This window comes from Podarcis filfolensis (genome assembly GCF_964270895.1).
Source record: "Podarcis filfolensis genome assembly, chromosome: 17".
NCBI lineage: Eukaryota > Metazoa > Chordata > Lepidosauria > Squamata > Lacertidae > Podarcis > Podarcis filfolensis.
In genome coordinates, this window is record NC_139621.1 from 40,183,407 (window position 1) to 40,210,637 (window position 27,231).

Here is a 27,231-nt window from a genome sequence, read left to right on the forward strand (position 1 = left end):
CTCACCTAACATTCTGGCATAGCAAATGAACATTGATTTGGCCACTTACCAGTTTGAAGGTTGCGTTTGTAAAAAACAAGGAACTGTAAATGGGAAGGGGATACCATAATATCTGAGGATTGACTCCCAGTATTGTATACATCTGAATTTTACATTGCCTGTCATTACAAAGTGCTTTCTAAGGGTCCATCCTGTCCCAGGGGTGACCCCCTCTCATAGAAGTAAATATGAATCATATCACATTAATTTATATATAGACACATTATTTGTTGTGTTGTCAGTAAACTGTTCCAAAAGTGAATAAAGAGCAGTCTGTATTGGGAGTGTAGCAGCGGAGCCCAAAATCTGGAGGAAACTCATGACTCACGTTAGTGGGTGTTAAATGTGCCATTTTATTTTAAGTTACGCTCATTATATTTGTTTGGCCTTTCCTTTAGAGGGATCATCATCGTTTTTTTTTTATGTGGCAAACATGCTGAGTGTCTCTTCCATTTACACTCTAAGCAGTTGGTTGGGGACATTCTGAATGGTTGGTTTAGCATCCCTCACATCCTTTTCTGTTTGCATTCTCAGTGACATCTGTGCTTTGGTGGCATTTAGCTTCCCAGTCGAAGTAGCTGGCTGCTTTTAATCGGGACTGTTGAAATTGTTGTCAGTCTGAATGTTTTCTTTTTTTAATCACATTTGCCTGATTGACCTTTTTTTGCTTTTTTCCCTCTGCCTTCCTATTGGGCTGCTCCAGGAGCCATGGCTAACCATCTTATAACCAATGCTCTCCTTCGTCCTCATGGCACTAGCAACCCTTATAACACATTGCTCGGGGAATCGGCCGTCTATAACAACCCTTCTATCAGCATGTACAACACACCAGGTGTGGTGGAGTTTCTCTCATTTCTCTAGTGAGAGTCCCATTTTATGTGGCTTTTATAGGCACATTTTTTTTCTTTCTTTTTCTTTCCTCCCCTTTATTTTTGAGCACAAATAATTATTTCCCTACCCATTTCAGAACATTTTTCCATTTCCCCCAGGCTTTTTTCTTGAACGAATCTAAATTAATTTTGAAAGACACCCATCAGTCAGATCTATTCAGATGTGTATGACCTTTTGTTTTAATATTTTCAGTGTTGTGTTTGGTCACTTGTATCCATTTATCTCTTGTATATCTGTTTGTCAAATGTTCATTTGAGAAACAGGAGCACTGTCCAAGGTAAGTGATATCAAAATAGCCTTTTAATGCTAAAAAACGCCAAAGCTATTGTTGAGTTTTGAAATTCAGAGCAGGATAGGGCCAGTAAGGAATATACCCCCAACTGCTGTTTAAAAACAACAGCAGTAGCAGCAGTTAGTTATTTAGCAGTAGTAATAAAAGCCCCAAGCCAACTACTTAGTGGGTTTAATCCTCATTGAAATAAGTGAGACTTACTGTGGTCACAACAAAATTGTTCTGCTGGTTTTAATAGGGCTTAAGTGCAATCATCTTTAGTAGGACTGAAGTCACAGCGTATCATTCCAGATGGGTCAAGTAGAATTCTGCAATCAAAGAAGTTGGCATAAGAATGCAAAGATCTTACCAGTAAAGCCAGGGGAGTTTGACTGACATGACTATCTGAGATTTTGGCCATGACAATCTCTTTACACAAAGATAATACAGGTGTAAACAGCACCTCTTTGGATTATATAGCCTTCTAGTATGAAATGCAGAATGGTCTTATTGGCATTTCATTCCTAGAGATGAAATGTTATTTGATATTCTACTTCTTTTGCAAATTTTTCATATAGCACTTTTTATTCATATAAGCAATGCATTTAGTTACATTAAAATGCTAATATAGCACATAAATTGCTCTGGTACTTACGCATCATAAACAGTGAAAGAATTTTTTTCTTAATATAAAGCATTAATCATGTCAAAATTTACCTTTTCGTCTCAAAAAGTAACTTTCTATACTGGATAATAATATTGAGAATTCTGTATCTCCCATAAAACTGGAAGAAATAAAATTTCATTTCTGATGCACAAATGTTCTCTGGTAGCTAGGGCAAGATACATTTTTTAAAATTACTTTATATTATATTATAGTGAGAACCAAGATAAGTTAGTTACACAGATTTCACAGCGGAGCTCAAGTCTTGTCTATCTCATCCCATTGACTTCATAGGGACTTGCATTCAGCTTAGCCCGGCTCCAGCCCTCTGACAAGATCTTTCATTTTAAATATCAGTATCTATGCCAGAGATTCTTCTTCATTTATTTGCACCATGCTCCATTGATCTCATTGGCCATACTCTCTGTTTTTAACTGGAACCCAAATTGTAAATAAAAACAGCACACGGTCCCTGGAAACAAAGTGAACAGTGTTACTGTTTGTTCCATTTTAATCACCAATGAGAATTGTATACCGTATTTTTTGCTCTATAAGACTCACTTTTCCCCTCCTAAAAAGTAAGGGGAAATGTGTGTGCGTCTTATGGAGCGAATACAGGCTGCGCAGCTATCCCAGAAGCCAGAACAGCAACAGGGATTGCTGCTTTCGCTGCGCAGCGATCCCCCTTGCTGTTCTGGCTTCTGAGATTCAGAATATTTTTTTCTTGTTTTCCTCCTCCAAAAACTAGGTGCGTCTTATGGTCTGGTGCATCTTATAGAGCAAAAAATACGGTACTTTTTGAACGAAGCAATTGCTTATTTTATATCACATTGTCTCACATCCACCTATTTCATATGCAAATACATTTCAGTGCTACAGGAAAATGGAAATCTGTGCTAACCATTGGCATTTGATAGCTTGCTCAGTATGCTTTGCTGCTTTACCATGAACAGAGTCGAGGATTTTGTCTGTTTGTTATCATGTATAAAATGTTATCTGATAATGAGGTAAGAGTAGTGAGCCATTATACTTATGAGACCTCACTGAAACCTGGCCCACGCTAACCTGACCCTGCAGTCTGACAAAACTCAGCTAAATTCTTCACACATTATCCTACGAGCCATCTTTTCTTTTTGGCTTGGCCATGGATGAGCTGAATTACTCACAAAGCAGCTGTCACGCTAGGCATCATGGCAGTTTATTTTGAATGATACAACTGATAAAGTAACGAACCATGAGAAAACTCTGCGGGGTCTCAAGGGCACTGCTGCAGCCCAGATCAGCTTGGCATGACTCACGCAATCATTTTCCGGCTTATTATTTGTAATCCATGCTGGGTTTTAGCCTACGCAGGTTGAATAGATTCATGAAACAAGAGTCATCTGAGATGACGACCAGACCCTGATTTGTTCCATGGCCACTTGGGGATATGTGGGAGTATGAAATGCTCAGACCATCACTTCACCACACATGTGTCTAACAAAGTCTATGGCAATATGAATTGGCCAAGAGGAGTGTAGTTTGCTAGAGAAGCGTGTGTGTGTGTGTGTGTGTGTGCGCGCGTGTGTGTGCGTGTGCGCGCGCGCATGCACTCTTTAGTGTGTGGATCTCAGCGGGTTATACCCAGAAACCCTATGCATGTTCTCTCATATTCCAGGTCTACATACTGAAATAAGCATATTCTCTCTCCCCCCCCCCAATACAGACCTCATTCTCTTCCCTTTCCTCATCTCTATCATTGTTCACCTGTGTGAAAGTTAAGCAGCAAGGTTAGACCAGAAAAAAGCATACTGGCTGCTAGAACAAGATGGATCACATCTTGCTTTCCATTCTTGTTTAATTAAAAGAACAGCCAATTTAAGAGATTAAAAAGCTGCTTCAACTATTTCTGTTAATTCTAACCCAGTAAACTGCAGAAAGGACGCGGGTGGCGCTGTGGGTTAAACCGCAGAGCCTAGGGCTTGCCGATCGGAAGGTCGGCGGTTCGAATCCCCGCGACGGGGTGAGCTCCCGTTGCTCGGTCCCTGCTCCTGCCACCCTAGCAGTTTGAAAGCACGTCAAACTGCAAGTAGATAAATAGGTACCACTCTGGCGGGAAGGTAAACGGCGTTTCCGTGCGCTGCTCTGGTTCGCCAGAAGCGACTTAGTCATGCTGGCCACATGACCCAGAAGCTGTACGCCGGCTCCCTCAGCCAATAAAGCGAGATGAGCACTGCAACCCCAGAGTCGGTCACTACTGGACCTAACGGTCAGGGGTCCCTTTACCTTTTTAAACTGCAGAAAGATATCCTCAGGAATCTTTCTGAATCAACAGACATTTCATGTCATTTTTATTATGCATGTTTTCTAATTATTCAGTCTGTCAAAATTCATTGAAGAATATGCTGTATTTTCCTGATTTATTCTGAGTAGCCTTTCAGGGTGGGTCGATATGAAAACCTCCTTTGGGGAAAACCCTTCATGATTGTCTGTGTCACTGTCCCTCCCTGGCCCCCTGTTCCTGTCCCATTTTGATTCATTCTTCTTTAGGTAATCATAATAGTGTATTGCCTGTGCAATGTGATGGTGTCATGTTGCCACATAGCCAATCAAAACTGGGAGGTAATGAAGTTCCTAGAGAGAGGGCAAGGCTTAGCCGTGTTCATTAATTTTGATGGGTTTGCTCTGGGTGAAACTTAGGATGGATCTAGACACATCACAGAAACGATTCAGTTAAATGTGTTGTAAACTTCATACAGGGAAATCCCGTAGTCGAAAAACGGGACTCCACAGTGCCATCTGGTGTCACAGAGTTGTAATGCATATAAAGCACATTATCTTTACCAATGTAGTTGAGTCCTTAGTTGAATACCACCTGTTGCCTCTAGCTTCCCAAAAGTAAGGTTCCGTGGAACCTTGGGCAGCAGTAAATCAGGCACTTTTCAAGTGTCATCGCATCTGAAAGCACCCAAAACCTCAACTCCTTTCAAGGTAAGCTTAGGGATTTAGAAACAAGCTAGTTTAGCAAACGGGACACGGGTGGCGCTGTGGGTTAAACCACAGAGCCTAGGACTTGCCGATCAGAAGGTCAGCGGTTCGAATCCCCGCGACGGGGTGAGCTCCCGTCGCTCGGTCCCTGCTCCTGACAGCCTAGCAGTTCGAAAGCACATCAAAGTGCAAGTAGATAAATAGGTACCACTCTGACAGGAAGGTAAATGGCGTTTCCGTGCGCTGCTCTGGTTCGCCAGAAGTGGCTTAGTCATGCTGGCCACATGACCCGGAAGCTGTACGCCGGCTCCCTCGGCCAGTAAAGCGAGATGAGCGCTGCAACCCCAGAGTTGGTCACAACTGGACCTAATGGTCAGGGGTCCCTTTACCTACCTAGTTTAGCAAACAGAGGCAGCACACACACAGAGAGAGAGTGTGTGCTTCTTCAACAATGGAATTTATTCCACAATTTTATTCTTATAAGAAAAAAAGAAAGAATTGTGGACTAGAAAAAGCCATCAAGATATCTGTATGCATTTACTTTAAAAAGCATACTTTAAATGTTATAAAATTAGAAAAAAGAATGTGACAGATTTCATACAATGGTGCTCTGAGATGTTAAGGTAATCCGGGACTACAAGCTCTGGGCAACTCTGTGTACACAGTGTGGAGATAAGCGAAAGCCTCCATTGTTTTCAAGAGGAAGAGCTGGACAGTTAGCAGCAGAACAAAGATCAGTATTGGAAAATGTAAAAGCTTTATCGTGGTGGGCAAGAAGAATTAAAATGTTTTGCTGCCATTCTTTAAATAAGTGATTAAACTACAACCCTTGGGAGAAGAATTTGAGAGGATATAATGGGAGACACTGGTCAACAGGATACATTTTGTACCAAAAGAGTATCGTTTTTCTGTGCCCGAGTAGGAGCATTATTTCCAAAACTTGGAAATTACAGCATTGGTAGTGAAATCTCCTGTGGAATCCAGCAGGCACAGATGTTCAGGAAAAGTAGCAGGGGAAATTTGGCTTCTTTAAGCTCATTTAAACACCCTTTCTGCAGTCCAGATCAAAAATACTGTACCAAAAATATCCACAACTGGAATTGAAGCTCTGGGGCCAGCTAGAGAATGCGCTAGAAATCTGCTGCTGCAGCAGCACTCACCCCGTGTGTCAGCTGTTAGGCGGGGAGGCTGAGCAGCGTAAAAATGGTTTATTTCCTGGCACCACACGCATACACAGTCACATGCAAGTTGATGGCTCCGACCTGGTGGAATGCTCTGTCCCATTAGACTAGGGCCCTTCAGGATTTAACCTCCTTCCGTCAGGCCTGTAAGACAGAGCTATTCTGCCTGGCCTTTAATTTGAATTCAGCCTGATCTTTTATTTCCCTTCTCTTCCCTACCTTATATGAAGATTACCCGCTCTGAGACCCCACAGCTAATTCTCCCCTGGTCTCCTCACTGGCCCAAGTAGGACCAATTCAGCCAGCTAGCCCTGGTGACTATCTAACGCTTATTGGATGGATTTCCCCCAAATTGATTTTTGAACTCTGAATTTTATTGTTATTCATGTTTTTATATTGTGTTTTCTGCTGCTTCTATGTTGTATTACAATCAAGTGTTTTAATTTTGTTGTTAGCCGCCCTGAGCCTGGTTTTCTGAACCTGGAAGGGTGGGTTATAAATAAAAATTTATTTTTATTTAGTATTGATCGCGAGAAAGTGGAGGGATGCCTGCAAATGGGAACAAAGTTTTCCATAGTCTGTTTCCCACCCTGGCAACTAGCTGGACTGGGCAGGAAAGCAGTGTCCTTTTCCTTTGCCATTTCCTTTGGGACAGAGAAGCATCACTGCTCTGTATGGGAGGCCAGGAAGGAATGTTCCCTGCTTGTCCCAATTGATTATTGAGCCGGTGTGTTTCTTTCTTTAACCTTTTCATGGGCGGGGTTTGTTTGTTTTGCTTTGATTTATTCCATGTGGCTATGTTTGCTATATATTTTGCTCTTTTGAGACTACTTCAGTAGAATGACCAGCCTGGGTGTGGGAAATGGCACCGGAAATCATAAGAATGAGAAGGTGTCTGGGAGCTCTGTCTTATCTGAGATTGGCAAGGCGTAGGGCAGGGCACTAGCAGGACTAGAGCAGCCCTTGAAGTGAAGATAGACGGTCGGCTTGCATCTCTCTGTCCTTGCTAGGGAAACAGGTCATCACTCGTCAGGAACAGCTTAGCACCAAGTTAGACATGATGCCAAACATGTCATTAGAAAGCTCCTCCATTAAAAAAAATACCAGGAGATTTTCCCCAGTGCTAATATCAGTGCAGGGATGTGGGTGGCACTGTGGGTTAAACCACAGAGCCTAGGGCTTGTCGATCAGAAGGTCGGTGGTTTGAATCCCCGCGACGGGGTGAGCTCCCATTGCTCGGTCCCTGCTCCTGCCACCCTAGCAGTTCGAAAACACGAGGTACAAGTAGATAAATAGGTACCGCTCCGGCGGGAAGGTAAACGGCGTTTCCGTGCGCTGCTCTGGTTCGCCAGAAGCGGCTTAATCATGCTGGCCACATGACCCGAAAGCTGTACGCCGGCTCCCTCGGCCAATAAAGCAAGATGAGCGCTGCAACCCCAGAGTCGGCCACGACTGGACCTAACAGTCAGGGGTCCCTTTACCTTTACCTTAATATCAGTGCAGGAATGTGGTGGTGGTGATATTTGTCATACCTGCAGCTGGGGAGGGAAGGGTGTTGAAGCCTTACAATAGGTTGCTCGATTAGGGGATTTTACCCCTCCCCTTTATAAGAAAAAATTCCAAAACTGTCATAGAAATCCATGTGTGTAGCTTTTTACCCTCCTCTCCCCATGAACTGCAGTCCTAATGAACCCACCACTAGCGCTGTAACATTTTTTAGAGCCATTTTGACATGATTTCCAATTATGTGTCTAGCTTGGCCTTTGGGCTTCCCCTTGTCAGGGGTCCAACACGGCTGGCTACCCTTGCCAGTCTCCCCGAGTCTCTCAGGGTGTGGGGTTAGAATGACCCTACCTCCTTCACGTTGGTCTTAGCAAAATGAAAAAATGCTTAGAAAAGCAGAGGCAACACTTCTTTCGCACTCTCTACTGCAGGCAAAGTCCAAAGTCCGGCTCGGGGTTTTAATCTGGCCCGGTCAGCAACTTCAACCCTAAAAAAAAAAAGGTCAACAACTTTGGGGGGAAATCCAAAAAGAAGTTCAACAGCATCAGTCCTAAAAATGGTCAACAACTTTGGTCGGCCCTCACGCATGTTCACTTCATCAAATCTGGCCCTCTTTGAAAAAAGTTTGGACACTCCTGCTCTACTAGAAGGTGGGGAAGTAAAGCTTTGAAAGTCCAGATAGGAAATCTAAAGTTGAACTTCAGGAAAAATTTCTGAACTGTTAACAGCAGGTGAACAATAGATTAAACTGCTAGAGGACAATAGTGGGAGCTCCTTGGAGATATTTTAAGACAAGCTTGCACATTCTGGGGTGCTTCCGATGCAGGATATCTTGCCCTAGGGAGGTAGCTTAGTCTCACAGTCCTCAGTATAATATGTGTTTTGTTTTTTATTACAAATTTGTGGATGATATACCTTGTGTTTCAAATTTACATGACTTGCAAATCCTGAAGTTTGATCTTCAGGTTTCAGACTTTGGGTTTCCACTTTCACGAGGGGGCTTCCCCCTATCTCCTGCCCCTGCCTTGTGGGGTGGGTGGTTTGGAAGAAGCCCCAGAACAGCACAGAAGGGATGGGGGTTGGTTCTGTCTGGCAAGCTGACAAGCTTGCGCAGAAAGAATGTTAGCAGTAGCGAGATGTTAAATTCCACCCCTAGAATTTATACTTTATATTTTTGGGGGATGTGGGTGGCGCTGTGGGTTAAACCACAGAGCCTAGGACTTGCCGATCAGAAGGTCGGCGGTTCGAATCCCCGCGATGGGGTGAGCTCCCATTGCTCGGTCCCTGCTCCTGCCAACCTAGCAGTTCAAAAGCACATCAAAGTGCAAGTAGATAAATAGGTACTGCTCCGGTGGGAAGGTAAACAGCGTTTCCGTGCGCTGCTCTGGTTCGCCAGAAGTGGCTTAGTCATGCTGGCCACATGACCCGGAAGCTGTACGCTGGCTCCCTTGGCCAGTAAAGCGAGATGAGCGCCGCAACCCCAGAGTCGGCCACGACTGGACCTAATGGTCAGGGGTCCCTTTACCTACCTTAGAGTCTACCTGAAGCATTTGGTTTTAGAACAGTGACCCAACCGAGGGAAATTCCACTGACAGCACCAGAAGAAGTGTTCCTGGCAGGAAGGAGAAAGCTTCTCTCCCATACGGAGACGCTGCAAAGAGGAAGAAGAGGAGGCCAGGTCACACTCCTGCCACGAAAGGCTTGGATAGTGCGTTAGCTTTTTACACATCCATAGAGAAGGAGGCACCTGGAAACTAAGAAGGAAACAGGGGAAGCTCTCAAGGCATCATGGACTCTAAATCTAAATAATGAAATAAATAAAACCAAAATGGAAGCCCTAAAACTGTGGAGAAATGTGTTTTGACCATGGTGAGGAAACCATTAAGACCAAAAAGGCTGCTTATTGTATCTCTGGCAGCGGCAGAGGGAATTCTCTGCTGCGCGACCCCTGGCAGTGCCTTCTGCTTCAGCTGGTTGCAGAGATTTCAGGGACTTCCCACCCAAATTTTGAATTGAAAGGGGCCAGTCAGGGCCGATCTAGGAGGCACTGATTTGCAGACAGACCTGGAGGAGCCTGTCTCCACGCAGATCCGCCTCCAGGTCATATATTACGGCTGCGCTGCGGGTGGGCAGCGCAGTCGGCAACGGTTGTCCCACCTGCCCACCCTGTATGTCTTCACATTCTCCGAAGTTATGTTGACAGTGCTTGCGCGACCTTGCTGTAGAATTATTTGGCCGCCATATTCTGGGCCAGGGAGGTATTTTTCTGCAGAAACATTAGGCCTTTTGCCTACCTCATAGCAATTGTCACAACTTTTAGCAGAAAAGACATTGGGTTGGATCTTTAGTCAAAATTGAAACAAAGGTTCAGGGTATCCCACTAAAAAGATCCAGGAGGAAAGTTTTGTCCAAAGGCCCAGATGGGGGCTAACGGACCACAAAACTCCAACTTGTATGGTGGGATCGCCCCCATTTGAACTGCATCAGCAGCGAATACAGTGGTACCTCTGGATATGAACGGGATTCCTTCCGGAGCCCCGTTCGCATCCAGAAGCAAATGTAACTAGCAATGGCACGTCTGCACATACGTGCGTCGCTTTTCGCTGCTTCTGCGCATGCACGTGACGTCATTTTGAGTGTCTGCGCATGTGCAAGCAGCGAAACCTGGAAGTAACACGCTCCATTACTTCCGGGTTGCCACGGAGCGCAACTCAAACGCACTCAACCTGAAGCGCATTCAACCCGAGGTATGACTGTACCTTTAAACCAGGATCAACGCTGATGGAGCAATCAGCCAGCAACCAAGCTAGGCTGAATTAGGATACATGCCTGATGCCTATTCCAAAGCCTACTTACATCTGAAATCAATAAAAGTTGTGGCCATTTCAATCCCAGATTATTGTCCTGTCATTATTGCTACCTTCACGCCCCTGAAATCTGAGCTCACTGTGCCTGGGCCCATAGAGCAACAGGGAACTTTGGTTCAATACACATCAATGGGGAAATGAAACATGTCCTTTGTGTGGATTTTCAAAATAGCCTGAAATAAAGGACAAGCTCCATCATGTGCTTAAAACAAACAAAGCAAGAATTAGAAAGGTCTTGTACATAATGCTTCTGGTTGTTCTGAAACTGCATTCCAGTGTAATCATTGGGGTGGGTGGGGTGATCATACATAATGCATCAGATTTTTGTTTGTCTTAATCAAGAAACATTAATACCTTGCATTCTTTCTGCATATTCTCAGTATTCCTTCTTGCTTTTAAAAGATTTTTTTCAACAGAGTTCCTGATTGTGAGGATTTTAAGCATGTACAGGCAAACGCCCTTCTGCCTTTCACACTAAAAATGTGAAAAGTTAGGTTCTTCCTGCATATCTTTCCTAGTCAAGGCAGGCAAAAGTCTGGATATTTATTTCAAAAGAAGGGTTTCGCTTCATAACTCTGTCATATTTTAAAGTATATGTATTTTTATTTCAGGTATAACTAATTATTAGATGACTGAGGCAGAAGGAGTAGAACTTTTACAGAGCAATGAAGGTGGAGAGGATGAAATTCATTCCTGCAGGCATATAGTATAACTGCTGGGCCTTCCTTGCTAGCTTGTAAGTAGTAAAAGGGGTCATAGCTGTAGATGACAGGACACTGTTGCCAAATGCCTAAAGATTGGCAGCCCTTGAAAGAAGAATTTAGCAGCCCGACTAGAAAGATGGCAAGGAAAACAATCACCTAAGGGTGGCTGCATTGGATCAGTTGGATACTTAAGTCTGTTCCATTTCCATGAGAATTTTTCAGTTGAAATTCTGAAGAAACCTCATGAGGGTGGGGAAAGTTGCAACCCAATGTAAGGTGGTCCAACTATTGCCTCTGAGTCTGATTTAAGCTTTTAAGCATCTGGCTGTTAACCAGAAGGTTGGTGGTTCGCGCCCACCCAGGGGCAGCTGTGGATTCTTGCATTGCAGAAAGTTGGAGTTCCTTACAATTCTATGATTCTATGAAACAAGCCAAAGGGTTTTCCAAAACCCTGAACACATTTAATTTATCATCCAATTTGTTTATGCATATTGTATTATGAAAGGTTGTAAGTTACTCTCATCCAAGACACTTTCCAAGCCGATGTGAATTCCCATACTGTATCTTTCATCTCAGCCATCATAATTCATGGCATATAGATCTGTGCACTCTAAGCACTTCAGGACCAGTCTCTAAACATCTCTGCCATCTTGTTTCCCTGTGTTCAGTGAGTAAGTCCTTGCAAGAACATAAATGAGAGGGGTGGGCATTTAGTTCCTATGTTAAGGTGGGGGACAATTCTCACTGCTGGGAACTGCCCAGGTCTAACACTGTAACCAAAATCCCAAACGGAGCAAAGTGTGTGTAGCATTTAAATAATTTAGTCTAGGTAACAGAGTCTTCACATAAGATCTTCAAGGAACCAATGGATATGAGATCAGAACTTTTCCAGATTTTTCTCTCTCATTTTTTAGAAAATGCAGCAAAATGTCAGTATTATTATTATTAATAATAATAATAATAATAATTTATTATTTGTACCCCGCCCATCTGGCTGGGTTTCCCCAGCCACTCTGGGCGGCTTCCACAGAGACCAAAAATACACTAAAATGTCACACATTAAAGCTTCCCTGAACAGGGCTGTCCTCAGATGTCTTCTGAATGTCAGGTAGTTGTTTATCTCTTTGACATCTGGTGGGAGGGTGTTCCACAGGGCGGGTGCCACCACCGAGAAGGCCCTCTGCCTGGTTCCCTGTAACTTGGCTTCTCGCAATGAGGGAACCGCCAGAAGGCCCTCGGTGCTGGACCTCAGTGTCCGGGTAGAACGATGGGGGTGGAGACGCTCCTTCAGATATACTGGACCAAGGCCATTTAGGGCTTCAAAGGTCAGCACCAACACTTTGACTTGTGCTCAGAAACGTACTGGGAGCCAATGTAGGTCTTTCAAGACCGGTGTTATGTGGTCTCAGCGGCCGCTCCCAGTCACCAGTCTAGCTGCCGCATTCTGGATTAGTTGTAGTTTCTGGGTCACCTTCAAAGGTAGCCCCACATAGAGTGCATTGCAGTAGTCCAAGCGAGAGAGAACCAGAGCATGCACCACTCTGGCAAGACAGTCCGCAGGCAGGGAGGGTCTCAGCCTGCGTACCAGGTGGAGTTGGTAGGCAGCTGCCCTGGATATATAGTAGTATATTGGCTCTGCTGGAAAACTAGGTGCATTTGGCTCTTCGTCTCTCTCAGCTGCCCCTAACAATACCCATTCCCTTCAGGCTGCAGCAGAGGAAGGGAGTCGGGCAACTCCACTGCCTCCAATCAAAGCCTTTTGACTCCTCCCTGAAGTGTTTCCATCTCAGCTAGTCCTTATAAGAACTTTGTGACTTTAAGAACACAGCCCCAAATTTGACTTCTCCTGTTCCATCGCCATCCCTTTTCCCTTTTCCATTGTGCCTGCATAAAACCCAACTGACGTTTGTTCTAATTCAGCAGTAAACAGCTGGTTTTCCCGGGGAAGCAGCAGAATGCTTTTGAAGCCAAGATGCTAGGAAATACACAAAGCGGTAGCGGAATTTGTTCTCTGGCAACAGCAGAGTAGTTTATGGAAGTGATTTCTGGTAAGGTTACCCAGACTTGATTGATTTGGGACCAAGGCAAAATAGTTTCAAATAGCTTAGGCTTCGTGGAGAATCTACCACTCATACCTGGCAAAGTCCCTTGCCCAGCATCAAAAGCATCAAAGGTGATCAGGTCTACTTGAGTCTACCTGGGAGAGAGAGGTTACAATTTCTTCTTTCTAACATGTTTTGCAACAGATTATCGCTGCGCCACAAAAAATTGCCACAGATTATGGGCTATTATAGCAGGTTATCTTTGATTTAGGGGTCGTCCACACTTTCGCCCCATGCTTTCTAGACGTAGGTGTCCACACTTTAAAGCGCAGTCCTGATTTCCCATGGGTTAGAATTTGCTCCAGTTCAGTGGTAAAGAGCAGGTTTTGGGGGGGGGGGAAGCTCCAGTCCCCCCCCCAAAAGCACTCGGACACAGTGCTTTAAAGCGCAGGCCTGTGCTTAGAAATGTGGTACGAAAGGAAGTCCAGAGGAGCCCTTACCTATGCAGAACGTAGGGCCAGCTAGAGCATTTATTATATGAAGTGGCGTGCATTTCTTTCCATTGTGCTAGGACTCAATTATTTTAAGCTACTTTCTTTCAGACACACCATACATGTTGGCTGCTCCTCATCAAGCTCGCTATCACTTTCATCATTTTGCCATGTTCAGTTTTTTTTTCTTTTCTTTTCCATAAAATTGCTTTGGAGAGAAAATGAACAGCTCTCTAAAGAAAACCAACACAAAATAACACCATCCCCTCCGATAGTGCTCGCTGTAAATCATTGTTGTCAAAGAAACTGTCTTTCAAGTTAAATCAACACTTCCTACTGCTGAGTTCAACAGTCGTGCATTCTTGCAGGCTTTTTATACAATCTTTCCTCAGCAGGAAAATGTATATTGGCTTGGCGCTGAGATCTCCATTTGCCTTACTAAGAACTCTTTAGAATACATTATATATATATATTAGGCGTGCTCTGGTCCATGGGGTCATGAAGAGTCGGACACGACTAAACAAAACTAATATATAGAGTAACGGCAGAAGAGTGCTTTTGCACTCCTCCATCCTTTTAAAAATGTTTCATTTTTCCACCACCACCCCCCTCCAAGGCTAGTATAGTTTTATTCCCTGGCTGGAGGGCATGTTGGGTGACTGGAAAGGCGATGGATCATGTTCATGGCTCTGCTCAGGTCAGACCTCTGATGGTTGTGGGGCCAGGACTGCAGAGGTTGCCACAGCAATGGGGAGGGAGAATCTGGCCCTGAGTCTCCATCTCTGCCCTCCCAAAGAGAGAGCCAATGTTTACTTTGGCTCCCAGGAGACATAGGACTGCAGGGTTAGTCACTTGGTTCACAACAGCACAATGTGGCAATACCTTCTCTGCCATAATTTGAAAGATGGTGAGCGCAAGACCTTCACCTCCTTATAATTTTTGTCTCCATTTCGTTCAAGCCACATAATGCCACAGCACCGTGCAATGGGGTCCTTAACTCTTCGGATTGTGTTTGCTGCATTCTCATACTTCAGTTACCGTATTTTTCGCTCTGTAAGACGCACCAGACCACAAGACGCACCTAGTTTTTGGAGGAGGAAAACAAGAAAAAAAATATTCTGAATCTCAGAAGCCAGAACAGCAAGAGGGATCGCTGCACATTGAAAGCACCAATCCCTCTTGCTGTTCTGGCTTCTGGGATAGCTGCGCAGCCTGCATTTGCTCCATAAGACGCACACACATTTCCCCTTACTTTTTAGGAGGGAAAAGTGAGTCTTATAGAGCAAAAAATACGGTAAATACTTATGTATACAGTTTGTGTTGTAATGCGGTTCAATGACAAACACATAATGCACACATTATGCATATGACTTTGGTACACTTGATATTTGAAGAACTGAGCCGTCAAACATATAGATATTTGAAATTCAGTGTAGCTGGTATTTAACATATGTTCCGTTAAATGTGGCCTTCAAAAATACGATGTGAATGAAGCTTTCAACTAGCTTCTATTCCCATTACCTGCCTTTGATGAAGTGATATTTGTGACTGAACAAGTGGCTGAGAGTCTTCACCCTTACAGCATGAGCAGTTGTCTTATGTTTCTGGCAGAGACATTCTTTTGAGAGTTGTCTCCATGGGTGCGTCTTATGACAATCACTGCTAAAGAGGTACACAAATTCAGTACTTGCCAGTGTCTTTAGTTGTTTTGGCAACCCTATCCTGTCAGATAAAAGCAGCTGCCCTGGGAACTTGTTTGAAAAAGCAAGGTAAATATGTCTGCAAAAATAAATAACTTACGGGTGATTCTTCCCATTTCTTGCAAGTTCCAGCACTCTGGGCATTTAAACATTTGTAGAGATCACTTTCATCCCCGCCATCTTCATTGCACTGCAAAAATTCTACTCCTTTTGCCTCAGGCAATACTCTTCTATCTTTTCTTTTTTTGATACCTGAAATATATTAAAAAGTGACATGATTCTGTATGTGTGTGTGTGTGTCCATTATGTTTTCTACATGTGAGAACGAGACTTAAAAACTAAGATACAAGGATTTGAGGCTATATTAATGGCTTGTATCCTAATGAGCAGAAGTAAATTCATGCATGGGGAGTTTTCCATTTCTTATGATACCTGGTTATGATACCCCACCCCCGCTTTATTAAAAAAAAAAGAGCCTCCCTGGAGGGTTGGGAGATGGGGAGGAGGGGAGGAGCAGCTGGAGTAAGAGGAGATTGTCCAAATCCGGTAGTAGTACATCTTCAAGAAGCAGCTGGTGGGGGGATGCAGGAGGTTGAAGGTCTCCTTGCACAAGTCTCCTACACCTTTGCTACTTAGGATCAGAGCCAAGACGTACATTGGAAACACATGTCACTAGTGATGCTAAGTGGCCAGAAATCCAGACTTGTCTTCCTAAGGTTTTTCGAACCAACTACATCCACCTGAAAGACTCTGCAGAGTTTATCTCTGGACATAGAAGTGTTCACAAGATGGTACCCAGCTGCTACACTGCATGCAGTACAGAGATCTTATTTTCTGGGGCAGTTTAACATATATCAATAATAAGTAACTTCATTCATACCTGCCCTTTAGAATAGCTTTCCCAAGCAGGAGGAGGGCAGGTACTCCTTTTCTGGAACAATAGCAAGCCTCATGGTGGAACAGGCCCTCTCTCTCAGTTGTCCTTTTCACTTGCGTCAGGACTGCTATTTGAAAATAAAACCCTGCAGGTGCTATTCCACATGGGAAACAGTTTTGGAATAATCCAGCCGTGTCGTATAGATAGAATTGCTCATGACAGCATTGCGGCCTTCAAGTTGTTGTTGAATTCTCAAACCCATCAGCCCCAACCATCATGACCAGTGTTCAAGGATGATGGGAGTTTTCCAAATGTGCTCTCTGGCATATGTATTTAGGGATCAGGGCAGTACCAGAAGAAGACATTGCTGTGCACCTGCCAAAGCTGGGGGTCCACTGTCCACCCTTAGTGCCTCCAGGGCCAGGTGATTTCTCTCCTTCTTGGGATGTGTGCCCCATCTAAGTGTGGGGCACAGAGTGTGGGGACAGAGCAACATTCTCACCGCATCCTGCACTGCGCTTCACAGCAGTTGTAGAGATTGGACCCAGAATGGGCAGAAGGGATGTCGGTGAGCATAGGTGCCGGTTCCCTGGAGGCCCGAGCCCCCACAAAATTCCCCATCAAGGGGCCAGGCATCCACAAATTTTGATGGCAGGGCCAGGCATGCTGCATGGCATTCATGGCCCCGGGCACCCACAATCGCGGGGCCAAGATGGCCCTCCTGTTGGTGCGGAGGAGATAGGCTTACTCGCAGGGGCACGCCATCTTACCCTAGGGCCTTCCCAGACCTGGAACCCGCACTGACAGATGCTAACGCAATTAAACTTGGACCTAAATTTCAACCTCCCTGCTCCATCAAAGCTAGTAAATCTCCCTAATATGTTGGCCTTCAACATGCATGAAGATGTTAACATGGTGAGTCCCTATGGGCTTTTTTATCTGTCCCGCTTAGTGGTTCTCTAAGCAGCTGTGCTGATTTCAACCACACCAGCATAATAATTAGGAGCTGACTGTTTCTGGCACAAATGAGAAGAAGCAGCTTTGCACAAGGAAATTCCCATGTGGATTGGTACCGCTCAGTCCGCTTCCAGGCAAGTACTGCATTGCAAGCTGAACTTGTGAAATGGGCCTTAGATGTGGCTGTTCTGGAAGGAAGGGCGTTTCCCATCTGAATTAAGCAGCTGAAGGAAGAATCATACTTTAGCCTCACCCTTGTTCCCTTAGAAGTGCAGCATTCAGAAAGCCATGGGACTCTTATTGGTTCTGGGCTGGGCTGAAGCAAAGCCTGGCTCACTCTGGACTGAATATGGATAAGGGTAAGTAGAGCAGAGGTCTAAGAGTGTGGAGTCCCCCCAAGAAAAACGTTGGCGATGAAGCTTGAACGTTTCTGAAGGGTCCATTTTGTATTCATCAAAAATATTCATATTCACATACTAACTGTGGTTTTCACAGAAAATTCCCCGTTAGCTCCAGGAGTGTTCTGGTTGCAGTGGGCTCTGTATTGGGGCCTAAAAAAGCTTGAGAGCTCTTTTTAAATGTTAGTGTTCATTATAAGAGTACTTTGAATGCTGTGAACGAAAAGAAAAAGTTTACAAGAGTAATGCAGTGCTCACTTAGACAAGTAGGCAAGCATTTTAGCATGCAAGCAAGCCACAGGTGCCATAATAGACAGTAAGTAAAAGCGCTTGTTTGAAAACTCAGGAAATAGCCTTGGATATTTACTGGCATAACTAGTGCATGTTGATTTTCAGATTTGATTTTGCTTTTGAAATCTTGAGGACGGGGTTTATAAAACCAAAACATCTATCACTGTAAATAAAACATGTTGTGACTAATACGCCAAGCAGGTATATCTAATCCATGCAATGTAACGTCATTTGCTTCAAAAGTTGAAATGCTTTCTGTTAACACTTTTTCTGCATATCATCAATTTGCTTTTGAACCACATTCCTCCTATTGTCGCTGTAAGCTTACTTGTTGTTTTTTCTTTCCTTTTCTTCATGCTGTCGTTTAGAGCCCTACAGAGAGACAAGTATGGGAGTAAAGCTAAACATTGCATATCAAATGTAATTTTTTTTAGTTCACTTTTTAATGCATCATATATCAATGATGTAGATATTTAAAACAGTTCATCTCTCACAATGCAGAAATCAAGAGTAATAAGCCATATTCTATAAATATTGATAGAAATTAGATGCTTCTGTTGTGTCTATTTTTTCATTTTGTCTTTCATCCAGTGTGTTTAAGTTTCGTGTAATTGTGTGTGAGAATGAAATTTCTTTTATGTTAAAAACACTTTTTGTCTGCAAAGTCATACTGTTTACTCATGTTGCTGTGGCATCTTTAATGAGAGCTGAACATTTTCAATGCAAAGCAATTGAAAATTGATTTATTTTCCTTTAAAAAGCAATATTGCAGCTAATAATTCTTTCTTCTTAGCAGAAGAAAGAAGGAACAATGTCTTAATGCAGAGCTGTGACCACTCTTGAGATTTTGCAACCACCTCTTGTTTTGCCCCTTAAATACTGTCGGTGATGGATAGAGATTTATACTGTGAAAATAAATGGCTCCATTCTTCATCTGTGATGGTTGTTCTATTTTTACCCATGAGTTGTTCTTTTCTCTCTGTCTGAAACACAGATTTGATGTACATCTGGTAAATACCTAAGTATCAAAATAAAAATGACCTTTTGGAGAAATTTCAATTCAGAGAAATGCCAAACTGCAATCCTAAGCACACATCCTGGCAGTTCTGCCTCACAGATGCAGACTGAATTCAGTATTTTCAGAAGGTACACTAACAGTGTATAAAAAGGTTTTTCTTGCTGATATGAATGGCCAATAAATTGTCAACAAATTGCTTTTCTAATCCGGCAATGTTGGTTCAGCCTTGTCTGTCGTCTCTGGCAGAAGCAGCTGAACTAACAGGAAGAGCAATGTGAAAGCATTAATCCTGTCTCATGTTTTGTGTGTGTCAAAAGGATTACAATATTAATTAAGGAAGCCCAGGTGGATCGCCAGCATCTGATGTCTGACTTATTGTCTCCCCTAGAGCATCTCACCCATATGGCTCCCGTGCAATTGCTCTTTCGACACTTCCGACCCGACTGTCTCTTAAGTTGTGCAGGCTGCCTCAGTCTAATGCCCTGAACAGGACCAATTGAAGTTTACAAAGCAGTTGGCTAGGTTTTTTTTAGCTTCAAATAACTTTTCCTCGTGCTTAATGTTAATAGAGGAAAAGAAGGGAGGGAGGATCTTGCATGTGCACAGTTTTAGGGTGTGGTGTAAGTCCTGATTGCAGGATGTTACATCCTTAAGGAGGAAGCTTTTGTAGGCTATTTACCGTATTTTTCGCTCTATAAGACACACCAGACCATAAAACGCACCTAGTTTTTGGAGGAGGAAAACAAGAGAAAAAATATTCTGAATCTCAGACACCAGAACAACAAGAGGGATCGCTGCGCAGTGAAAGCAGCGATCCCTCTTGCTGTTCTGGCTTCTGGTATAGCTGGGCAGCCTGCATTCACTCCATAAGATGCACACACATTTCCCTTACTTTTTAGGAGGGAAAAAGTGAGTCTTATAGAGCAAAAAATACGGTACCTTATTTTGTGCTCAGTTGAAAAGTCCCAGGTTGCAGCAGAACATGCTGGAGCAACGAAACAACAGCCCGTCTCCCTGTGAAAAAATATGAACTATACGCATCTCTCCCAAGCACTAATTGGAACCCATAGGTAAGGCAGTAGAGAAGGGAAAATGGTAACCTTTATATTGCCAAAGCTGGGTGGAAGAGATTCCTTCCCCTGGGGCCTCTTGCCACATCGACAGCCATGCGCTGCAGCATGAAATTGTAAGCAGAAAGCTGCCATTGGCATGTGTCTTAAGAGCATTTTCCACACATGAGGCTTAAAGCAGTTACTGCAACCCAGTCCGGTTTGTAAAACACTTTGAAGGCTCATTCGCCCTGCTCTCCTCCAGTTGTTCTTTCGCCTTAACGCCCACCTGAATAGCAAAGCTTAAAGGCAGATTGACAAAGGAAAATGATCAGATTCCCTGAGCTCCTACAACTTTGCACCAAGAGCACAGTTTGAGATTTGGATTTCCCCCCACAGAATTAGCTCCCTGAGTTGCCTGCAGAAGAACTTCCCTCAAACTATTTCGATACTCGGGGGAAATCAGGCCCAGTTTTTCATTACAGTCCTTAGTAAAAGTATGAAAAATGTATAATTGTACCAATACATGATATGTATTAGAAATTTGTACAACTAACCTTACCAACAAAGGTTTCTTATTCCTCGGCAATGGGTATGTCTAAGTTATTGCATGTAGATTCTGATGAAGCCTTGGAACACCTTTATTATACAGACCTACCAGTAGTGAAACAAGCACCAAAAAGAATACATTAAATGCAAAACCCAACAGAAGTCAGCGTTAAATCTTCCAAAATAAGATATTAAACCATCACAGTTTTATTGTGTTGCTTCAAGAAGTTGCAGCAAAAATAAAATGACACATTCACAAATGCAGCTATTAAACACAATTCTATACATAGCAGTCGCAACCAGTCTAAAGTGACTAACAGGGTTGGTCCTGTCCATGTTTATTACGACATAAGACTTGCTGAATCCATGGGACTTTATCTCAGGTAAGTAATTATAGGATTGTAGCCTTAATATGTATGCATAGGAAGTCTTTGAGGGTCAGACCCTTTCAAGGCAGCTTTCAATATATCATTCACAACCGATTATGAAGTTTGGTTATGCAAGCTCATTAATTCCAGGCCATTTTAAGAATTAATATTATAAAGTGCATGCTGAATCTTTTTTAAAAAAAAAAAACCAGCACCTTGCATAACAAATGTTCAGTTTCATTCAATTTATTTATATGCCACTTTTCCATGGTGGATTATGCCCAGAGCAGCTTATAATAAACGTAAAAATGCAGCACCACAAAACTGAAAAAGAATTCATTACAAAATATATCCAATTCAACAAGCTGTTTTCAGTATTACAATGAAATGATAGTTGCAGTTAATATCTATCGGACAGAAACATCAAGATTAGAATTAACTTGGGGAGTGGAATAGCAAGGTCTACTAATGCATTACAAGAGGCCCCAAGAGGCCCGTTTTTGCAATCTTGAGATGCCAGGGACTTGTTCATTTGCATGCAGCATAATCCCAGGCATGGTTATTTGAAGAGAAAAATAAAGAAATCTCACTGAGTTTGATGGGACCTGCTTTCTTCTAACTGCACTAAGGATTGCTCGATCCTGGGCCTGTTTACTTGGAAATAGCTCCCACTTTCTAACTGGCTACAGTCCTAGCTAGACACACTTGCAAAAATGACCCATTGAAAACAGTGGGGCTTTCTTCTGAATAAACAGGCAACTGTGTGACACATCATTATTATTATTTTGGACTAGTTACGATTGCTATGTATCTGATTTGTGGCAATAGTTGCTGCTGGGAAGGATTTAAAAAAATAATAATAGCAATACTACTTTTTAGGGCCAAAGTAGCTGAAATGCCAAGAGATTCATGACCAGATCTCTCTCAGGTATTATTTTAAGCCTGGGGAGGTGGCCATGGGAGCAGGCTTCTTTAAACCTTACTCTGGGCTGTGTTCTTAAATTCATTCCCCTCCCCTTGATTTATTGCCCCCCAGGGAAAACTGTATAGGTCAAGGAGTAGCTCTGTGAGTGGTTTAACACAGGAAATGTGTGTGGAAGAAATGATTTAAAATCACTCCCCAAGACTGAGCCTCCCATCTGCATGTGGCTGCTTTGGGGAGAAAGGGTTGGGTATAATTTCAGGAAATAAATAAAGCAAAAGCAGTAAGAGATCTTATCGGGTTCCTTGGTGCCTTGTCAACCTTCACTCTTAAAGCAATACAATAAACTTGTGATGCAATTGTATATCTTAAATCTTCTTTGATTTAACTCGACCAGCGATAACAAGCAATTAGATAGCAGTCATCTTGCAACACATTAGTTCTGCCACAGCTTGCAGATATTTTTCAGGGGTATAAAAGTTTCCATTCAAAATAATTTATTATATGCAGAAACAAACAAACTAGAGACAAAGTTACCGTATTTTTTGCTCTATAAGACTCACTTTTCCCCTCCTAAAAAGTAAGGGGAGATGTGTGTGCGTCTTATGGAGCGAATGCAGGCTGCGCAGCTACCCCAGAAGCCAGAACAGCAAGAGGGATTGCTGCTTTCACTGCACAGCGATCCCTCTTGCTGTTCTGGCTTCTGAGACTCAGAATATTTTTTTTCTTGTTTTCCTCCTCCAAAAACTAGGTGCATCTTATGGTCTGGTGCGTCTTATAGGGCGAAAAATACGGTAAATTGGTAATTGATAGAAACCTAGGAAGCTGGAATACCAAGTCAGGTCATTGGTCTGTCTGCAATCCCACCTACACTGACTGACAGCAGCTCTGCAGAATTTCAGACTGGGCTATGTTCCAGCTGTATCTGGTTGAGCCGGAGAGCTGAGAGCTTCACCGGGAAAGCAGATGCTCTCGCACTGAGCTGCGACCATTCCCCACCTGCGCAACTCAGTTAACCCCAGTAGGGTTGCTGAGCATGAAAAACTGAATTTTATCCTGGCGATTTGTATTTTGTTTACACCCTCCCTCCAAAAAGCACTTTCTCAGGCTCTACATTTCCGTAGTAAATCAATAATTTTCTGAAAAGTAATTTTGCGCCAAGCAAGGCGATGCCACACCTGACTTTATCCAAACTGTTTTCCTTGCCCCCAAACCCAACAATTTATGTATTCCTTTCCCTTTCCTTTTCCTCCTTCTCTCTCTCTCTCCTTTTTGCACGGTTATTGTATGATGTAGCGAAATAGTCTAGCATTGCTCCTTAGGTGGCTAGGCATTTAGAGCAAGACCCCCATGCATATATACCTTTTGGTACAAGTCAACCTTTCTTGTGTGATATTTTTCAGAGGGTCTTCTGAACAATGCCAGGGATACAAGTGTCATGGATACTCTACCACTGAATGGTAACCACGGCAATAGCTACAGCATTGCCAGCAGCGAGTACCTGAGCAACTGTGTGCAAATAATTGACCGTAGCTATAACCACAGTGAGACTGCCTTAGAGAAGAAGATCCTGAAAGAACTCACTTCCAATTATATACCTTCCTACCTGAACAACCATGAGTGCTCTAACGAACAGAACAGGAATCTGGTGAACAAATTCGTCAACAACCTAGGCAGCGGGAGTGAGGACGACGCCATCGTTCTCGACGACGCCACCTCCTTCAACCAAGAAGAGGCCCTGGGCTTGGAACTCATCCACGAGGAATCCGATGCGCCATTGCTACCCCCGAGGGTTTACTCTGCAGAGAACCACCAGCCTCACCATTACAGCCGGCGGCGGATTCCGCAAGACAACAGCGAGAGTTTTTTCCCTTTGCTAACCAATGAGCACACAGAAGATCTCCAGTCCCCCAAAAGGGACTCTCTTTATACTAGTATGCCTGCTCTGGCCGGCATGCCCGCCGCGGAAAGTGTCACCACCAGCACTCAGACCGACCCCCCGCCAGCCAAAAGTGGTGATGCTGACGACGTGTACTACAAGAGCATGCCAAACCTGGGCTCCAGAAACCATGTCCAGCAGCTACACACTTATTACCAGTTGGGGCGAGGCAGCAGTGATGGATTTATAGTCCCTCCAAACAAGGATGGGACCCCGTCAGAAGAAACCTCCAAAGGACCGGCTCACTTGGTCACTAGTCTATAGAACATTAAGGAAACATTTTAACAAAACAAATGCCCCCCCTCCTGCCCCCGTCCCACACCTGGATTACTGTTTGGAGTTAAATCAAAGCGGTGGTAATATTGTGTGTCCTCCTACTTCATGCTGTTCTAAAGAACAAACAATTCTCATACCTTTTTAATGGAATTTGTAGGCCCATCCAGGAAGAATGCTAACTGCTGTGATTCTCTCACCCCAGCCCCCCAGCCCGGCCCCTGTTGCCCCACCCAAGAAAGACTTCAGTATGCTAATTAAAGGGATGCACCAGAAAATGGTCCACTGTGTGGCCTTCTCAAATTATACTGTGTTTGTTTAAGCATCTTTGGGTGCTCTCTGTCTCTTATCACCAAGGACCTGATTTACAAAAGGCCATTTGAAGCAACTAGCAACGATGCATCTAGATTGGAGTGCTGCACAAAACAGAAGCAAAAATAGCAAAACTGTTTATTCTGAATCTGTATCACATAATAGTTTTTTGGTCTCTCACCACTTGATTTCACCGCAGCTCACTTAGCTGTGGAGCAAACAAACCCTAATGAAATAGAAAGGGAGTCTGTAATTGTATGCTACACGGCATATTTTTATGTTTTGCTGTATTAACTGATGATAATTCTAATGGCAGAAAAAAAATGGAACAATTCCTATGTAATGTACAGATACTAGCATTGCACATATAGTCTGCTTTTTGTTCCGCCAGAACTTGCGTCCCTGTTAATGTAGTGGAAAAAAACAAAACAAACTTTTTTCTGTTGTGCTGGTCTTGCAAGTTTGTCTACCAGTAGGAGCAAGATTTTTCATATATCCTTTTTTGGCCATTTTTCCATTAAAAAGAATTCACTGGGTAAAATAAAGTAATTCACTTTATAAAGATCTTTTTATCTCTCAGTTCAGTCACACCCACACTTCAGTAGTCTGAGATATATGAATATATATATAAATATTATATATATTTTCCAACACACTTTATTTCATTATTCAGTCTATAAATTTGCCAACAAGACCTTTTTCAAATTGGAAAACTGGACGAACCTTTATGTTTACAGTGCACAATCGATTGAGATGCTGCATTTGTGGCAACAGACCTTCAGAGGGGATCTTCCTAGGAGTCTGGATATTATTAGAGAAATAATGGGGCTTCTGCATGCGACCGCAATGCCTCTGCAGGAGTCAAAGTCTAGTCCCCAAACTAGGAACTGGTACTGCAGTGGTGAAAAGCAAAAAAAAAAGACTGATTCATAGCAAATATTAAAAAAAGAAAATATAAAACCCTATTTTTAAGTGGTTTTAAATAAAAACCCTTCCTAACAGGAAATGTATTTATTTGACAAGATATAAAGTAACGTAGGCCTTCCCAGGGGGTAAATTAGCAGCACAGATTCTACTTTTTTTTATTTATGATGCATTTTGTATGGTCGCCAAGTTGAATGACCTCATTACTAATATTTGTTGTAATAGTGAAATTTGTTTGCCAACCAATAAACAACTGATTACGATTTAGAAGGCACTGTATATATGTCCTGTACAATCAGTCTCTCCTAATTTATCTCCCTCTTTCCATCTTCAGCAAAAGGAGTTCAGCTCTTTTGGAGCTGAAGGTAGCTATGCAAATAAAAGGATTATTCAGCACAGAATTATGCAGAGAGGATCTGGGGGGAAATTAAGCCAAAATACTAGAGCGATGAGCCAGGCATGGGAAGTATCTTGTTTTATACTGGAGGCTTCTGTTATTGTTTGCTTTTGCAGTAGCATTTCAAATTAAGAGGACTTCAGACTATATTTTTCACCATACTTTTTTATACATGGTCCATCCTGTATGTAGCTTTTGATGATATCCATAACGATGTGGGCCAAACTAGACGTGGCGTTAATTTCATAAATGCAATTAACATGCATTTAATTACCTATATGTATGTAAACAGCATCCAAGGGCGATTCTGAGCAACCTCAGGAGTGTGTATTGTGGGAGAAATTAACTGAGTGGGTTCACGTTACCTTGAAGTTATTTTCCCACAGCAATTTCTTTCTTTCTTAGCTGTTCACATGAGCCTGGCTTTATTTCCTTTCTGTTGGTGTTCACACCCGGGAATGTGGACTGAGTGGGGATGTCTTTATCCTGGGCAAAAGTGTTGGCACCTTGGCTAGAGACCACTCAGGGTGAAGCTGGTTTGAGAAACAGCACATCAAACAGTAGTAGCTCGTAACAAAGAACAGGACACACATGCATAACAGTCCTGTGAACATGGGTTAAAAGCCCAGCAACGGAAACTCAGTGAGTTTACAGTGCTAAACTGGAGTGTGGGACCACAGCCTCCCTGTTTATGCCAGGAGCCCATCAAAAAATTCTCCTCTCTGAAACAGCTGTTTGCATTCCAAGGGGAGCTCCCAGTGGCTCCCATTAAAATGCAGGCAGACAGACACACCAGAGAGGAAATTTCTGTCAGGATGGTGATACGGGGAAAAAGAGAGTTAAACTCCCCCTTCCCCACCCATGGTTGCTGAGGCTCGCCCTTGGCTGTTTTATGTACAGCAAAAAGTGCACATTGATTGCATTCGTGACACTTCTAGCTTGATCCTGTATTGTGTCCAAGAGAAAAGGAAAGCCCTGCGAAGCCTCTCCAAGATCCTTTGTGTTTTTATGTTTTAGTGCTTGGCATTTGTTAATTGTGTTATCTGGAAAGGAGGCATTAGTCGCAATTGCTTGAGCGCTGGGAAAAGGCCCTCTACATTTCAGGAGGAGATGAAATAGCAGTGCTGAGTTGTATCCTCTGGAGAGATGTTGACAGAACCCCTCTGGCATTCCACGCCCCAACCTAAGTGCTCTTTTGTTGATACTTGCTTGCAGGATTTTGCAAAATAAATAAAAAAAATCCACCCAGTTGTACTTGAAGTTTATTTATTGAGAGAGAGGAATTAAATCGCTGCTCCAGTGGGTTAAGTAGGAAAACGTTTAGAATAAATCAACAAACTGAAACAAGGCTGAGTGGTTTAGGAGATGATTTCTGGTTAATATAAAAGGCCACCTTTTGTGACAACAGTGCGTGCAAATGCTTCTAGGAACGTCTCAGAATTCAGTGAACAATTAAGTGAACTCTCATGAGAGCAGAAAAGACGCTCATGTTTTTCCATATCCATTTCTTTAGCTCTGTGCAGATGGCCACCATGGCATGAATAGGAGTGGGGCTGCACTTGTGGGCCCCATCTCCCAACCTCGCCTGGTGCAAAGAAACCCACCAGAACCTGGAGAGTTGGGGAGCATAGCCACCT

The 27,231-nt window shown here is 43.2% G+C and overlaps 1 protein-coding gene and 1 long non-coding RNA gene across 17 annotated transcripts in view; one reads left to right on the top strand and one right to left on the bottom strand.

Annotated features, from left to right (window-relative positions):
- ADGRL3 (adhesion G protein-coupled receptor L3) overlaps positions 1–27,231 on the top strand; it is a 531,565-nt gene that overhangs the window by 478,367 nt on the left and 25,967 nt on the right. For 4 of the 15 annotated variants that reach the window (XM_083592809.1, XM_083592810.1, XM_083592811.1 and 1 more), the window contains one exon: positions 23,153–26,838. The exons of 6 other annotated variants lie outside the window; for them this stretch is intronic. In XM_083592809.1, the coding sequence (XP_083448935.1) occupies positions 23,153–23,952 (800 nt within the window). In that variant the 3' untranslated portion in view covers positions 23,953–26,838. Of the gene's footprint in view, positions 1–742; positions 872–18,211; positions 18,264–18,636; positions 18,782–23,152; positions 26,839–27,231 lie in introns of those variants that run through there. 5 more of the 15 variants (XM_083592816.1, XM_083592799.1, XM_083592798.1 and 2 more) reach the window with 4 other exon arrangements.
- Positions 893–23,161, bottom strand: LOC310753078. Of its 2 annotated transcripts, none has more exons than XR_014543156.1 (3): positions 20,473–22,279; positions 15,421–18,215; positions 893–1,530 (listed from the first exon to the last, which is right to left on the bottom strand). It is a non-coding gene; the product is annotated as an uncharacterized lncRNA (long non-coding RNA). The 2 variants fall into 2 exon arrangements; XR_014543157.1 differs by lacking the exon at positions 893–1,530 and adding an exon at positions 23,112–23,161 and having other exon boundaries at positions 14,770–18,215; positions 20,473–20,564.